The sequence below is a fragment of the Mytilus edulis genome, chromosome 10 (assembly GCF_963676685.1).
Source record: "Mytilus edulis chromosome 10, xbMytEdul2.2, whole genome shotgun sequence".
Lineage (NCBI taxonomy): Eukaryota > Metazoa > Mollusca > Bivalvia > Mytilida > Mytilidae > Mytilus > Mytilus edulis.
The window spans coordinates 55,939,971-55,957,705 of NC_092353.1; the positions used below are offsets into that span (position 1 = coordinate 55,939,971).

The 17,735-nt window shown below is 32.7% G+C and overlaps 1 protein-coding gene across 1 annotated transcript; it reads right to left on the reverse strand.

The window, feature by feature from the left end:
- Positions 1-220: 220 nt before the first annotated feature.
- Positions 221-17,253, reverse strand: LOC139491515 (nucleoporin Nup37-like). The gene is made up of 7 exons (XM_071279247.1): positions 17,059-17,253; positions 9,837-9,967; positions 8,753-8,825; positions 7,835-8,020; positions 7,242-7,423; positions 6,733-6,868; positions 221-479 (listed from the first exon to the last, which is right to left on the reverse strand). The coding sequence occupies exons 1-7, from the start codon at positions 17,209-17,211 to the stop codon at positions 348-350; spliced, it is 993 nt and encodes a 330-aa protein (XP_071135348.1). The 5' UTR covers positions 17,212-17,253; the 3' UTR covers positions 221-347.
- Between the last annotated feature and the right edge of the window lie 482 nt (positions 17,254-17,735).

A 17,735-nucleotide genomic window follows, 5' to 3' on the forward strand; every position in this document is an offset into this window, starting at 1 on the left:
ATCTCCCTGTTGTCAGTTTTTATTGGTTGAAGAAGTCGAGGTGCTGTAAAAAACCACAAACTCTCTATTTTAATCCATAATAAAACTTATATATCCAATGATGATGCTAAACAGTGATTTAATTCAAATTCATAATTAGTAGCTACAGTGGCAATTGCTAAAATAAAATGTTGGGTGATGAGTGATCAAGAAATATAAACAAATAACTAAACTCATATCAAATGGTGTTCTAAATTTTTATTGAGATAATAAATATTTTCTTCAAGATTTCAAAGTCACTTTTCATATTGTGCTTTTCTTTTTTTGTGTTCTTTTATAGAATATCTGCTGCTCTGGCAATTTCACTGTCAGCTTGGTTGTGACCTTGCTGTCTGTAGTAAGTACACATGAACCTGTTTGTCTCCACCAATCGCCAATGCTGGTATTTTATGATGCCAGCTCATACCATAGGCTACTTGAAGTGTTGTACTTAATGGCATCTAGTAAACAGAAAAATATTATCTTTTGTCAGATACAAATATATATAAAATATATAACAAATTTAACTAAGTATTGTCGAATAGAAATCAACTTTATGTAAATGAATATCAATACATCTGTTCACCTAGTATTTCGGGTTGAAAAAAATATCTATCGAAAGTCTTTAACTGTTTTAAAATTGAATTGTATAAGCGTCCTTCCAACAGACCAAAATACATAATTTATTTTGTTTTCCAACATTCTAAAAACAATCAAAATATTACACATGTACATGTATATGTGCACTTGCATAAGATTGATTTCTATAAGACGCAGCTCATATCTTGTTTCAACTTATTGGGTGTTATTTGTTGGTTTAGAGTGTCAAAGGCTAGATTATCTAAAGAGCCTGCACCACTTACATTCATCTATAATTTCCAAAATGGCTAACTTCAAAACTTATTTATCATGTGAACACTGCTTAACTTTATAAATTATTAACACACCATAATTTTACGAAAAATGTATATTGAATTTGGTTTAAACTGAACATAAATATGTATTATAGCAGGCTTTCATGCAAGTGTCTGTTTTGCTGAACGGAAAGAGTGATTTAATGCACTATTATTTTCAACTAGTTTTAAACGTTTTCACCAGATGTTTCAGAATTTTTTTCAGAATATTTTCAGTTGTTAACTCTTATATGTTCTTTTTTAGCAATAACCACTGTTGGATTGTCAAAAAGGTTATTAGACAATACATTTTAAATAGAGTCAATGATACAAGCTATATTTGGTCAAAACTGACCTTGTGATTCCAGATGAGATTGAAGCTGGTTGATAATAAAACAACATAGTATCAAAGGGTACCACAAAGTAATTATTTCTATAGTTTGGTCATTCATATGATTTTTCATAATTTTGGAAATGACATTTTTGTTAATTTTACCCCTGGATTTATACAAGTTTCAATAAATAACAGACATAAGGTAATGGCAGTACCTCCCACTTACCCTTTTGGTCAGGTAAGCTAATAAGCTCCATTCAGACTTGCCAACTATCCAGATTTATGGGGGATATCTCCCATAAAAAGTAAAAACACAAAAATACTGAACTCCGAGGAAAATTCAACTAGAGGCTCTATTAAAAGAGCCTGTGTCGCTCACCTTGGTCTTGTGCATATTAAACAATGGACACGGATAAATTCATGACATAATTGTGTTTTGGTGATAGTGATGTGTTTGTAGATCTTACTTTACTGAACATTCTTGTTGCTACAATTATCTCTATCTATAATGAACTTGGCCCAGTAATTACAGTGGAAAATATTTTCTAAAAATTAACAAAAAATTATGAAAAATGTTAAAAATTAACTATAAAGGGCAATAACTCCTTAAGGGGTCAATTGACTATTTTGGTCATGTAAACTTATTTGTAGATCTTATTTATATTCTTAATATTCAAGATAATAACAAAAAACGGCAAAATTTCCTTAAAATTACCAATTCAGGACAGTAACCTAACAACGGGTTATCCAATCCATGTGAAAACATCAGGGCAGATAGATCTTGACCTGATAAACAATTAAACCCTGTCAGATTTTCTCTTTATGCTTCGGTTTTTGAGTTGTAAGCCAAAAACTGCATTTTACCCCTATGTTCTATTATTAGCCATGGCAGCCATTTTGGTTGATTGGCCAGGTCACGCCACACATTTTTTAAACAAGTTACCCCAATGATGACTGTGGCCAAGTTTAGTTTAATTTGGCCCAATAGTTTCAGAGAAGAAGATTTTTGTAAAAGATTACTAAGAAACAAGAGGCTCTCAAGAGCCTGAATTGCTCACCTGGTAAACAATGCCTTATTGAACATATTGAACCATGCCAGGCAAACATGTACAGCTAACAATTCTTCAATATTACAAATATATATGACTTACTGTTTATAAATAAAGAAAATGAGACCAAAACAAAATAAAACACAAACTTTATTTTATACACCCTACTGATCATTCAGTTGAAGTTTGGTTGAATTTGGTTGAGTAGTTTTAGAGGAGAAGATTTTTTAAAGTTAGCAAATATGATGAACAAATTGTGAAAAAATTGTCATTAAAGGACAATAACCCCTTAAGGGGTCAATTGACAATTTTGGTCATATTTAACTTATTTGTAGATCTTACTTTGCTGATCATTTTTGCTGTTTACAGTTTATCTTTATCTATAATGATATTCAAGATAATGACCAAAAACTGCAAAATTTCCTTAAAATTACCAATTAAGTGGCAGCAACCCAACAATGGTTTGTTTGATTCGTCTGAAAATTTCAGGGCTAATAGATCAGACATAATGAACATATTTACCCTATGTCAGATTTGCTCTAAATGCTTTCGTTTTTGAGATATAAGCCAAAAACTGCATTTGACCCCTATGTTCTATTTAAAGTAAGGGCGGCCATGTTTTTTGACGGATCAAAAATCGAAGCACACACTTTGTGCAGGATAATCTAAGGAACTATCATGCTAAGTTTCATCCAAATCCATTCATTAGTTTCAGAGGAGAAGATTTTTTAAAGTTAGCAAATATGATGAACAAATTGTGAAAAATTGTCATTAAAGGACATTTACCCCTTAAGGGGTCAATTGACAATTTTGGTCATATTAACCTATTTGTAGATCTTACTTTGCTGATCATTTTTGCTGTTTACAGTTTATCTTTATCTATAATGATATTCAAGATAATGACCAAAAACTGCAAAATTTCCTTAAAATTACCAATTAAGTGGCAGCAACCCAACAATGGTTTGTTTGATTCGTCTGAAAATTTCAGGGCTGATAGATCTTGACCTAATGAACATTTTTACCCCTGTCAGATTTGCTCTAAATGCTTTCGTTTTTGAGATATAAGCCAAAAACTGCATTTGACCCCTATGTTCTATTTAAAGTAAGGGCGGTCATGTTTTTTGACGGATCAAAAATCGAAGCACACACTTTGTGCAGGATAATCTAAGGAACTATCATGCTAAGTTTCATCCAAATCCATTCAGTAGTTTCAGAGGAGAAGATTTTTTAAAGTTAGCAAATATGATGAACAAATTGTGAAAAATTGTCATTAAAGGACATTTACCCCTTAAGGCCACACCAATTTAATTTCTTGTTCTACGGATTTTTGGACTCAAAAATTTGGGGCGAGCGAGCGATTTGAAAATTTTAATAAAAAAATATTTAATTTGCAAATTTTTGAGGCGAAGCTTGAAAAGTAAAGGCGAGCGACTATATTTTTTTTTTGTTAACATAAAATAGTAGGTTTTGACAATAATTAAACTTGATTTGTACTTTGACATTTCTTTAATTTCTGAAGTATTTTTCCCTATCTGTATCTGTATCTATATAGTACTGGAAATGAACTCAAAATACTGAGTAAAACTTATCCCTATACACCAAGAAATAATTAAATCTGGTCTATGTATGTGTGACTGACAATGAGACAATTCTCCATCCAAGTCATAATCAGTTTGGGGGCAACCCCTTAATGTTATAAATATCCCTTTTACATGTTTTATGAGGGATCAATATAAGTTATAATATATTTGTTTGTTTTGGCTCATATTTTCTCAAAGAACTATATATCTATCTAGTATTAAATGGTCAAAGCATGTCCAAGAATTTTTGTAATATTCCTGGACTAATTAACCATGTTAAATTAACACATTTACTTTAACAGTTTAATATTATTCAAAATAAGTGGACCCCTCTTTTAGAAAAAGTTTAAAATATGATGTAACTCTCCTCTTTTTGAGTACAAAATTCTAAGTTTTCAAAGGTTTTGTATAGAAGAACTATACAAATCCTTGGTATTTCTATTTTCTTTTCTACATCAGTAAAATGACCCCTTGTCTGAGGGAGGGTTGTTCTCAACCTGACAATAACAAACACAGGTCAAAGTACGGCCTTTTACACAGGGCTTTGATACAGACCAAACAGCAAGCTATAAAGGATCCCAAAATTATTAGCGTACACAATTCGAACAGGCAAACCAACGATCTAATTTATATATCCAAACGGGAAAAATTATACCAATGAACAACATCAACAAACGGTAACTGCTGAACGACAGGCCCCTGAATCAATCAGGACAGGTGCATAAACATGCAGCGGCTATAGATAGTTTTGTTTTGCCAGCATAATATAATTGCAGTTGAAGGCAAATCCTTCATGTGTTCTTTGTACTTTATTCTAACAACGAGCATTTTTTAATAGGGAATATAAGTAAGGGGGAAAGAAACCAATGTTGATATCTTTTTATAATATTTACAAAAAAAACGGTGCGGGAAATAGACATGATTATATTTCCGGATGCGGGAAGCGGGAATAAAAAAAAAAAAAAAAAATTCTGTTTTGAAAAAAATAGGTGCGGGCGGGTCCGTCGAACAAGGAATCAAATTGGTGTGGCCTAAGGGGTCAATTGACAATTTTGGTCATATTAACCTATTTGTAGATCTTACTTTGCTAATCATTTTTGCTGTTTACAGTTTATCTTTATCTATAATAATATTCAAGATAATATTTTAGGCCAGGTGAGCTAAAAATGGTTAAAAATTGACTATAAAGGGCAATAACTCCTTCAGGGGTCAACTGACCATTTTGGTCATGCTGACCTATTTGTAAATCTTACTTTGCTGAACATTATTGCTGTTTACAGTTTATCTCTATCTATAATAATATTCAAGATAATAACCAAAAACAGCAAAATTTCCTTAAAATTACCAATTCAGGGGCAGCAACCCAACAACAGGTTGTCCGATTCATCTGAAAATTTCAGGACAGATAGATCTTGACCTGAAAAACACTTTTACCGCATGTTAGATTTGCTCTTAATGCTTTGGTTTTTGACTTATAAGCCAAAAACTGCATTTTACCCCTATGTTCTATTTTACGCCATGGCGGCCATCTTGGTTGGTTGGCCAGGTGACGCCACACATTTTTTAAACTAGATATCCCAAAGATGATTGTGGCCAAGTTTGGATTAATTTGGCCCAGTAGTTTCAGAGGAGAAGATTTTTGTAAAAGATTACTAAGATTTACGAAAAATGGTTAAAAATTGACTATAAAGGTCAATACCTCCTAAAGGGGTCAACTGACCATTTTGGTCATGTTGACTTATTTGTAAATCTTACTTTGCTGAACATTATTGCTGTTTACAGTTTATCTCTATCTATAATAATATTCAAGATAATAGCCAAAAACAGCAAAAATTACCTAAAATTACCAGTTCAGGGGCAGCAACCCAATAACTGGTTGTCGGATTCAACTGAAAATTTGAGGGCAGATAGATCTTGACCTGATAAACAATTTTACCCCAGTCAGATTTGCTCTAAATGCTTTGGTTTTTGAGTTATAAGCCAAAAACTGCATTTTACCCCTATGTTTTATTTTTAGCCATGGCGGCCATCTTGGTTGGTTGGCCGGGTCACGCCACACATTTTTTAAACTAGATACCCCAAAGATGATTGTGGCCAAGTTTGGTTTAATTTGGCCCAGTAGTTTCAGAGGAGAAGATTTTTGTAAAAGTTAACGACGACGGACGATGGACGACGGACGACGACAGACGACGACGACGACGGACGCCAAGTGATGGGAAAAGCTCACTTGGCCCTTCGGGCCAGGTGAGCTAAAAAGGAAAGTCCAAAATCAAAAGGCAAAATCAAAAGTCCAAACACATCAAACGAATGGATAACAACTGTCATATTCCTGACTTGGTACAGGCATTTTCTAAAAGGTGTTGACCTGATTCTGAAATTCTTTATTATATTATTTGAACACCTCAAACCAGGAATTGAAATGAGTCCAAACGGTTTATAAGCACATATATACTCATTCAAATAATATAGTAGTAGTTCAGAAAGACACTCAACAAAAAAGGGGAGCTTAAGTTCCCCTTGCACTTCAAACCTCCATGGAGATTTTGTAAAATTGGTAAACATATGCATTCCCTAGCAAAAACCTTTTGGCAATATCTAAATATATTTTATTTTGTTGAAACTAAATTGCAAGATTTTCCTTATCCAATGTTATTCGAGGTTGGCAAGATTTCATAAGCTTTAAAGGAACAATAAGTGTTTTTCTTCATGTAACCAATAATTTCTGTCTACTGGTTCCTTAACTATAAAACATCTTACCTGATGATGTCTGGTACTGAATACTTTGATTTGTCTTCCTGGTCTCCCAGATGTAGCCAGTAATGTCTGTCTACTGGTTCCCTTACTATATAACATCTTACCTGATGATGTCTGGTACTGAATACTTTGATTTGTCTTCCTGGTCTCCCAGATGTAGCCAGTAATGTCTGCTGGTTCCTTGCCCATTTAACATGCTTACAGCCCTCAGTGTGTGCCTGTCTCCTCTCTAATGGCTGACTGGAAAAGATTTTTTAAACACTAATCAAACATAAAACAAACAGTTTTACAAGAGAAAATATTTTAAGGGATTAAACTTGCAAACTAAAAATTGTTTACAGGTCATCGATTTTGTTTTTTCACACATAATTTAGGAGTAGGAGCAAAGACTGAGAATAATGTATCAGACAGTTAACAACTTGTGATCCTGTTTTTCTGCCTTGAACTAAACACAATTAATAAATAAATTTTTTGCTGATGATGAAATGTCTACTTTACGTTTGAAATTATAGCTAGGTTTTTAAAAGTTTCTAACTGTATTTAATGAGAAGTGGTTAGTGGTCCAATGAAATACTATGACACTTTTATTACTCAATATCATTATGTTTCTCACCTCGACCTAGACATTTGAAATATTAGCCATTCAGTGCCACATGCAGCCACAACAAAATCTTCATTCATATAACTCCAGTCTGCTGACATCAGTGGTGCTTGGCAACAATCAAGGGACATAATCTGTCTCTGTAAGGCTAAGCTGAATATTTTTATTATACCATTCTTCTGTGCAACTATAACCTATAAAGATTGTGAAGAAAAAAGGAAATATTCATGAAGTGTGATGTGGACACAAATTCTTAACATTCAAGAAACCATAACTACAAATAAAAATCAGATTTGATTCTGTGTTTTGCCAAAAAAACATATAGAAGATAATAACACTTTAGCATATTGGTTTCATCTAAGATATATAATTTTTAATGTGTTTGTATGAGTGGAAAGATTTTTAGGTTTTTTGGGGTTTTTTTCAGGAATAGATGATTTTCCCAAAATTGCACTGTAGCAGATGTTTTGACCTATAATTTGAATACTTTAGCTTATGTCTTTTCCTTAACTATGCTTTCTGCCTTATAATATAAAATTAACATTCTAGTTTTTTTTTTTTTTAATTTGACCTAAGCTCATCCTTAATAGTATTTCAATTCCTACCTTTCCTGGTTCTCGTTCATGAACACAAACAGACATTCCAGGGGCAGATAACTGGAAGCATCCCTGCTGTTCCCCTTCCTTGTTCCACAACCTTAATGTATTGTCATCACCAGTTGATACCAGTTCCCCTGCTGTGTCAGGTATGTAGGCTATTGAGTTAATGAAGTCAGTGTGACCTTCACAAATCTAAAATATAACATGTTTATTACTATATACTGTAAATTCAAAAATTAATACATATATTTATTATTCTGCAACACTGATTACTGGAAAAAATGTGTGAACCAATTTAGGTGAGTTCAAACTTCTGCAGAGGAAAAATTGCTACTGAAATTAAATGTGTTTTTTTATCATTGTTAGAAACTTGATACTGGTGCATTTTTGAAACAAATAACAACATTTTTAATTTTACAATACAGTATACCTAGTAAAAAGATGGAGGGCAATTAACATGGTTCAATATAACTGATGAAACTGACTAGTATATTATATAACAATTACAAAACAGGAATTCTGCATAAGAAGCTGTGCTTTTGATTGGCTGAATATAGTCCTCATGCATTTCTAAATCATAATTTATTTCTAAATAAAATGCAACATTCATGACTGCATGTGCTTCCTATGACAATTTTATAACAATGCATTGGGAAAGGCATGAAAAGCTTGACATAACTCACTGTTTCATGGCTTTAGCATATAAATGTAATTTTAAGAATTGAATGCTTCCATTTTGTCATTTTAAAGGGTTGTATAACATTGTATAAGCGTTGATCTTGCACTCATTTACAGTATGAAGTGCTAACAAGTTTCATACAAAATGTGTTTCAATAAAAGCTTTTGTACCCCTATACCATGTATACCTGAAATCTATTCCGCTTTCAAGTTTGCTGCGATCAAATAACAAATTCTTAATCTTACCTGACATGTATTGTCGCCTTTCAAGTTTGCTGAGACTATCTTTATTTTCTTGTCACTCCCACCAATTGCAAATCTACATATATAAATTAGAAGCTGTTTGCAAAATTAATCATAGAGTACAGGAAACAGAATTATTCATAAAAACTAAATAAATAGAGCACAACAACGTCACATGAGATAATGGATGCAATGTAAAATTTAAGGAATGGACTGAAAAAACAACCCTTAATATAGAAATATATGTTTGACCTTGGAATATTACATGTACAAGTATCAATTGGATGAAAAATATCAATATTAGAAATAGTCTATATAAATTATGTTGAGTTTTATAGATTCATTGTACACCGTGTGAGATTCAGATTCATACTTTTTTGTTGGTTGAAACAGCAAAGTCTTTGTTTTCAAATTGCTATTCTATTTGAAACCCTATGAATTAGTGTGAGAGAAAAAGTTACGCCATGTACATATACCCGTCAAAGTATGACTTCATTCTGATTTTTTAAATTTCAATCCTACATGTTAGAAACTAAGTTGACAATCCAAATAACTTTAGCTTGACCCTGCAATATATATGTTCATATGCCGTCCAATGCCACGAATCTCGTTGGTGATTGTCTTTTGTCATTTTGTGTAATTTTGTATTGATGGCAAATCAATGATACTTTTGGTTTATAAATTCCTCAATATTTTTTAGAATCCTGGTGATTAAAAGCAGGACATAGTATAGAGACACCTTTATTTTGTTGAAGACTAACAGTAAAGATGTCTTTGGGGTTTGTTTTTTTGTGGTATTAATCTGCTGTCTCATTGAATTATATTTCAATTCTTCTTATTCACATGTGATCTGTAAATTCAGAAATGTTCGCAATATTTTTATTATTGTTAAATATCAATTTGTTAGGGCATGGGATTCTCAAAAATAAAGACTCTCATTTTTAAGTTACAATGTAAAATTTTGTTTTTAACATTTTTTTAAATTGCAATAATTGTTCTCACATTTTTGCGTATTTATTTATCAAAAGTTACTAGGATATAGTTTTGATACAAATAAATCTAAAAAAAGATGAAACTTTAATGTAACCTAATAAAATCTTCCTTTTCTCTGGTCATAAATGTTGTTTCTGGACACCATGATATAGATGTGACACGGAAACCATTTTGAAAATCAAATATGGACCTCCATTCAAATTCTTCACCATCAGGTTCTTCTTTCTAAAAATATAAATCGAAAATAATAAAGTTTTGAAACAGAACAGAGGAATATAACATTCATGATTTGTGAGAGTATTGAGCATGTTTGTATAGGTAACGCTACTGTTTTTTGATAACCATTACAGGCATACCTTTTTACTTTTGTCCAGATAATATTTCAGTCATATATATATGTATGTGCATGGTGTCTTTTAGCAAAATGTTGTTCTTTATCAGAATGTTTGCACCATGACAGCAAATTTCTGTAAATCCAAAGATTATATTCTTATAACTGAAAATAAATACTTGTTTTCGAACAAAATACCAGTAAAATGAGGATAGAACCCATTTATGAGGTTCCTCCAAAACCTTAATAACACCCCCTTAATGTTGATGCGGTAATTCTCCTCGTTAATATTGTTGTAAATACATTAATGGCAAATCTCCACCAATCGCAATAGGGAGTGTATACTGTACCTTTGTAGCTCATAATAGTGGAGGGATCTACATAGATAATTGTTTATGTAAAATGTATCCTCTACATTTAAATTTTCACAGTATTTTCTCTGTACAAAATCTTTATTCTGAATAAGTATCTCTTTGAAGTAACACAAATTATACTTATTATTAAATAATTGGTACAAGTCAAATCAGCGCCGGGTCAATTCTGAACCAATATCATAGAAAAAGTTGAGTCAGCAGCCAGTCATATCAGCACCTATTTAAGTCATTTCCAATAACGGTTTGTTATTTTTTACTTTTTCTTTGCTATTTATTTGAGATATTGAGATATGGGGAGAGCTGTTTAATATTTTTTTTTTTTATATATATGTATTCATTTTCAAGAAGTATCATCTTCACAAAGCAAGGGTTGCGATCCACTCCCAACTCTCCACCCTTGGCAGATTAAGAGAGAATTTTGGATTCATGAGATAATAATTTTCATTGGTTTGCATTCATAACTGGCTGCATCCAATCAAAAAGCGCCTATAACATGATCATGTAAAAATGTAGAAAATGTAGCTAGGTAAACAATTGCCACATGCTGATTGTGCATCAATTCTTTTCCCCCCAAAGCATAGGATAAAATAAAGTGACAATTTTTGTATTTTTGTTTCCTGCTTCACCCAAGTTTGTAAACTCTAGACTTTACTGTGCTTTTACCACCACACTCAGAAGAGAGTTCATGTGCTAGCATTGGTAAGGAATGATGTACCAAGAAGGGCGTGACTTTAATCAACCAACAGATGGGGAAAAAACAAAATGTTGGCTTAATCTGCCAAGGTTTGAGGGAAAGGGAGTGGATTGTAATCCTTGGCTACTGAACCGGCCTCACCCCCTATGGATTTCACTAACCCTCTATGGATCCGTATGGGGTCAGTAGCGAACCATATAACTTATAATATCCATGTACATGATGTACTAGGATAAAAACAAATGTTGTAATTGTTATCAATTTAAATTGTTTTTTCTGCATTTCCTGTCTTTTTATATTAATTATAAAAAAAAAACTGACACCAATATTGCGTGTTGACTAGAATCATAAAATGGAAGTCCGTAATAATTTACGATCCAGTAGCAACAGATATAATTTATGGAAATTATAGTTTTATTACAACAAAGTTTCAATAGGTACATTTGTATTTCTGTTTTATATAATGCATGATAAATTTATGTCATGTATGTTGACACCTTGAGCAAATTTATCATAAAACATATTATAGAAAAAAAATCTATTTCTTTTAAATTTAAGTATTCATATACATTCAACATCATCTTACAGAAGTATAGTTCATATTGTCATCATAATAATTGATTCTTCAATAATTTTTGCAAAACAAATCATTGATGCTGAATCAACCAAGTCCAGAATAGACAACTTTCGAGTTTGATGCATTTCTGTCAAAATCTTTGGTTATAGTGATCATCATTCCAGCATTTAGGGGCATTGTCACTTCCGTTTCAATGTTGAGCGAGTGGTTGGAAAACAATAAAGCTATACTGTACGAATTTTTAGGCAAATTGAATTCTCATAATTGTCATTCAGCACTGCTGTCATTAGGGAATTTTGATTAAGGTTCATCATAACAAATGGACAAATATGGCCATATTTTCACCTCAAAAACTACTCTGTGTACAGACTTACCTGTGCTGTTTGAAAGTTTTAATGCCTTGCATCCACTAGATATATAAAAGTTATATGCATTTTGGGTTTAAGAAAGATAAAATCTTTCTTGGCTTTTGATGGGCATATTTTTTCCTTTTTGCAGAAGGTGCAAAAATAAACCAACACCTGAATTACTTTGTAATTGACTGTCCACTCACTGACTCAGATAAACTTTTAACTCACCTATAATTGTAAAGATACTTGTTGTCCATGTCAATTAAGGACATTCAAAACAATACAAACAGGTTTTTTACCTGAGGGAGCATCTCATAGTTGAACCACAACTTAGTTAATTTTCACACCTTTTGCACGAAGGAAAAAAAATCCCTTCAAAATCCAAAAGAGATTTTATCTTACTGAAACACAAAATGCATTTAACTTTGTTATATCTAGTGGATGCCAGGCATTCAAACTTTTCCGACTTCACAGGTAAGTCTGTACTCAGAGTAATTTTTGGCATGTAAATACAGCCATATTTGTCCGTTTGTTATGATGAACCTTAAGTATCTACAGTACAAACAGTATTTCTATTTAACCCTCCACAATAACAATCACTTAGATGCTCAATGATCGTTAATAGTGCTGCAATACAGGTGATCCCCTCTCATGCGCGTAGCTACGTTTACGTCAAACCGCCCGGGCGTACACTTGAATTTTGAAAATAAAACAAATAATCGACATGGAATAAGAAAAATTGGTCAAAAGCACACCAGCCTTGTGCTTTTCTTTTCAATGGATTGTAATTTTGAATAAAAAGGGACTAAATTTACTCAAATAGATCATTATAAGTCTGAATCTACTATGAATTCTATATACTTTTCTTACATTTAAAGCAATTCATTATCTGCTCAGATTTTATATGCTGTTTGTATTTTTGTCGACCCTGTGATTTATGGGTACCACAATTTACCCGTGGTACCGGTGATTTATGTTCGAAAAGAGAAACAAAGCGGCGTCAATATTTAAATTCCAAATGTGTATCTCTTTTGAATGAGTCTCCGTGAAAGTTGGACAGAAACTGTTTATGATCAAAAGAGTATTCAGAGCAATATAATAATGCAATTGTATCTTTAATTTTCCCCCATTTTAAGGACAAAATGTATTTCTTTCTGCAATTAATAATTGGTCGCAGTTTGGGCTTACATTTGGTTATTTCTCAATAACATTAACTACTTGTCGAACCTTCTTCGAATTTTATGAAAATGCCAAAGAAGCTTTTTCTATGACTAATGTCTAAAGCTAAAATTTTGAAAGCATTTGTTTTTGTTCATTTTTCTTTTCTTTTCTGATAGACAGATAGCTAGACTCTTCTTTACACAATTAATTGCTAAATTTATAAACCTTCATAGATTTTCCTGAAATATTCCAGATCAAGAAAAAAATATCAAAAGAAAATTTAAGATTTTTTTTTAAATCCCTTTAAAGTAACGATATATATTCATTCACTTTTTGTGGGAAGAAATCCTAGGTGTTCCATAATTTTTTCATATTGCACCTCTTACATGTCTTAGATTTTTTTTTCATGTTCATTAAAACAAGAGGCTCTCAAGAGCCTGTGTCGCTCACCTGTTACTGTATTTACTGATGTCGGTCATCTTGGTTGGTAGGTGGGGTCATTAGACACTTTTTTTAAATAGATACCCTAGTAATGATTGTGGCCAAGTTTGTTTAAATTTGGCCCATAGTTTCAGAAAAGAAGATTTTTGTATACAAGTTACAAAAATGACGAAAAGTTGTTCAATATTGACTATCAGTCAGGGGTACTACTTGTACAAGTGTATTTTATTTACTTGAAGAAGTGAAAAAAAATATACACATATAAGTAAATAAATAATGTTTGAATAATCTCCCCTTAATTTTCAGAAAAAATTACTTATATAAGTAAATTTTTCTTACAATCCCACAAAAATCCTCAAGTTTTGAGATGTAAAATCATGCCTTTAATGATTTTTCCCAGGTTTCCTCAAATTTTTTCATTAAAGTTCAATGTTTCATCTCATTAATTCATCAAAGAAATTGATTGAGCAAAGATCTTGTATATTTGGGCAAGGCATTCAAAAATTGCTTCTTTGGGGCTTGTAAATAAGCAGTGTTAAGAAGATAACAGACAAATGGGACTTTCATAGTCCATGAAATTACACTTAAATGATTAGTAAAGACATCTGCAAAGGGTACACAGTTCAAAATTCTATTAGAGCAAAGAAATCTTAAGAATTCAAGAAAAGAAGAAAGGATGATTTTTTTACTTCTACAAGTAAAAAATTCTGAATGCCAAAGGGACATAACTTAGCCAATTTATTTTTTTACCTATACAAGTAAATAAAATTCACTTGTATAAGTATCCTACAAATTTACTTATATGTGTATATTTTTTTTTACCTCTTCAAGTAAATAAAATACACTTGTACAAGTAGTACCCCTGACTGATAGTCAATATTGAACAACTTTTCGTCATTTTTGTAACTTGTATACAAATAAAATACACTTGTACAAGTAGGACCCATGACTATAAAGGGCAATAACTCCTAAAGGGGTCCTCTAACAATTTTGATCATGTTAACTTATTTGTAGATCTTACTTTGCTGAACAGTATTGCTGTTTACAGTTTATCTCTATCTATAATAGTATTCAAGATAATAACCAAAAACTGCAAATTTCCTTAAAATTAACAATTTTAGGGCAGCAACCCAACAACGAGTTGTCGGATTCATCTGAAAATTAGTGAGGGGAAAGATCTTATTCTGATGGACATTTAAATCTTGAAAGATTTGCCCTTAATGTCTTAGTTTCAAAAATATAATTCAAAAACTGTATTTTACCGCTATGTTCTAATTTTAGCCATGTCGGCCATTTTGTTTGGTAGGCGGGGTCATCGGACACATTTTTTAAACTATATACCACAATGATAATTGTGGCCAAGTTTGGTTAAATTTGGCCATGTAGTTTCAGAGAAAAAGATTTTTGTACAAGTTACAAAAAATGACGAAAGTTGTTAAAAATTGACTATAAAGGGCAATAACTCCTTAAGGGGTTGACTGACAATTTTGGTCATTTAATTTATTTGTAGGTCTTACTTTGCTGAACATTATTGCTGTTTATAGTTTATCTCTATCTATAATAGTATTCAAGATAATAGCCAAAAACTGCAAAATTTCCTTAAAATAACCAATTCAGGGGCAGCAACCCAACAACAAGTTGTCCCATTCGTCTGGAAATTTCAGGGCAGATAGATCTTGACCTGATCAACAATTTTACCCCCATGTCAGATTTGCTCTAAATATTTTGGTTTCAAAGATATAAGCCAAAATATACATTTTACCCCTGTGTTTTATTTTTAGCCATGGGGGCCATCTTGGTTGGATGGCCAGGTCACCGGACACATTTTTAAAACTAGATACCCCAAGGATGATTGTGGCCAAGTTTGGTTAAATTTGGCCCAGTAGTTTCAGAGGAGAAGATTTTTGTAAAAGTTTACGGACGACGGACGATGGACGACAGACGACGGACGCAGGACGACGGACGCAGGACGACGGACGCCAAGTGATGAGAAAAGCTCACTTGACCTTTCAGCTCAGGTGTTGTTGATTATATGCTCACTCACTGCACCCTTTAAACTTATTTAAAAGTAATATTGGTTTGGACGTTTTCTCTAAAACCAATGACCATTAGGCTAGCTTCCAGGTTAACACGATGATTATAAAGTTAACATATTACAAAATTTAACCAAAAACAAATGAACCATTTAGATTCAAAAGTATGTTGCTATCAATGTTTTTTTACTGACAGGGCTCATTACACAGTATCTCATTCTAGATAGCTTTCAGCAGGTTGGGAACAAACCCTCTCTATGGTGATTATACCTGTAATATAGAGGGATAAACCTTCTATAGAGGGATAAAATTATCCCTCTATAAAGGGTATTTTTGTTTAGACTGGATTTAAATCAAAACAGGGCAGAATGGCATCCTCTACTTATTATGGCAGTTACCTGCAACAGTTGATGCACCAATTGATGTACTTAGTTTAATATGCACATGCCCAGTTTGCTGCTTATCTGACTAATTATAAAATCTATTGTTCACCATGATTGAAAGCTGTGATGATCAGGTAAATTCTACTCACTTATGCCTCACTGAACAGAATTTCTATTGTTAGATTTGACATGAAATTTATAGGTCAACTATTCCTTTTGATGTTGATCAGGTGTTCAGATAGGTATACAATAGATTTCAAGTTTTGTCACTTTAGCAGAAAACGGGTTATCTCAATTTTTAGTAAAGTGTATATGTTGATGCACATAGTGCTAGAGATTATAGCCAATATACATGTAATTAGAAAACGCCATTCTGCCCTATTTTGCTATAAATCCAGTGCAAACACAAATACCCCTCTATAGAGGGATAATTTTATCCCTCTAAAGAAGGTTTATCCCTCTATACAGGTATAATCACCATCCAGGGGGTTTGTTCCCAACCTGTTCAGGGGCTTCGTCCCTTTCGAACCCACTACCAGCAGGTGATTTATCATTGAGCCGTTGGAACTCCTCATATACATGTTCCTCGCCAAGGTTCGGGTGTACACATAGAAATGACCCAGCTAAGCCACTGCCTCTATTGGATAAATGACGTTATATAGGAGCGCATTATTGACGAGTTTTCTGGTGACAGACAGGAGCGCATTATTGACGAGTTTTTCCGGTGACAGACAAACTCGAAAGTGGTTTATTGACTAGGTATCATTATAGTCCAAGATTACTCTCACGTCCAACAGCTGTTTTGCCGTTGGATGTCAGAGAAATCTCGTACTAGGTATCAAAATGACTATTTGGCTAGGGGATATTTTAACCTGCACGTGCCGAAGTGACTAAAATAGTGTTATGTATATACAAAGACAAAGTAAAACAGTAAGAGGATATGTTATTGTATGTGTACACGAGTTTCTTTACCTCCTGGTCAAACACACATTGGTAAATAGATACTCTTGAATTTGTTCCCACTGCTAGAAGAGTAGAACACCATTCATAAGGTGCAAACTCTACAACATTCGCAATATCATGACAAGGAATAGAAAATGTGGAATAAACGTTGTTTTCAATCATCCCGCGATTTCATGTGTGAATTATCAACCTTCTACACAAAAGAGTTCATCTACAGTTTGTCTGAAATCCAACAGAAAAGTAAAGTTTTTATCTACTGCTACGTTCACAAATCACGCTTCATAATTATGAAAATAGATAAATAAGGAACTCAGTACATGAGCATTGGGATATAACGTTGGTATGCTTTATTACAAGATTGGCGATGAAACGCAGGGTGAAACAAATTGAACAATTGTTGCTTATTTTAATTGCATGCTATGTATACATGTGAGTTTCAACTTTGTATTTACAGGTTGTTTTAAATGTAAAATCTTTAAAGTTAAAATTTCAAAACAATAGAACAATTTATTCAAATATTTGACAATGCAAACTTGGTTTAACAGTTTCATTAAGCTTATCAATGAATATATTAATTATAGTCTAGATCTATGGATTAATCGATATTCTTGATGAATGTAGGACAGAAAGTCACAGGACAAAAAGTCACAGACAAAAAGTCACGGACAAAAAGTCACAGGACAAAA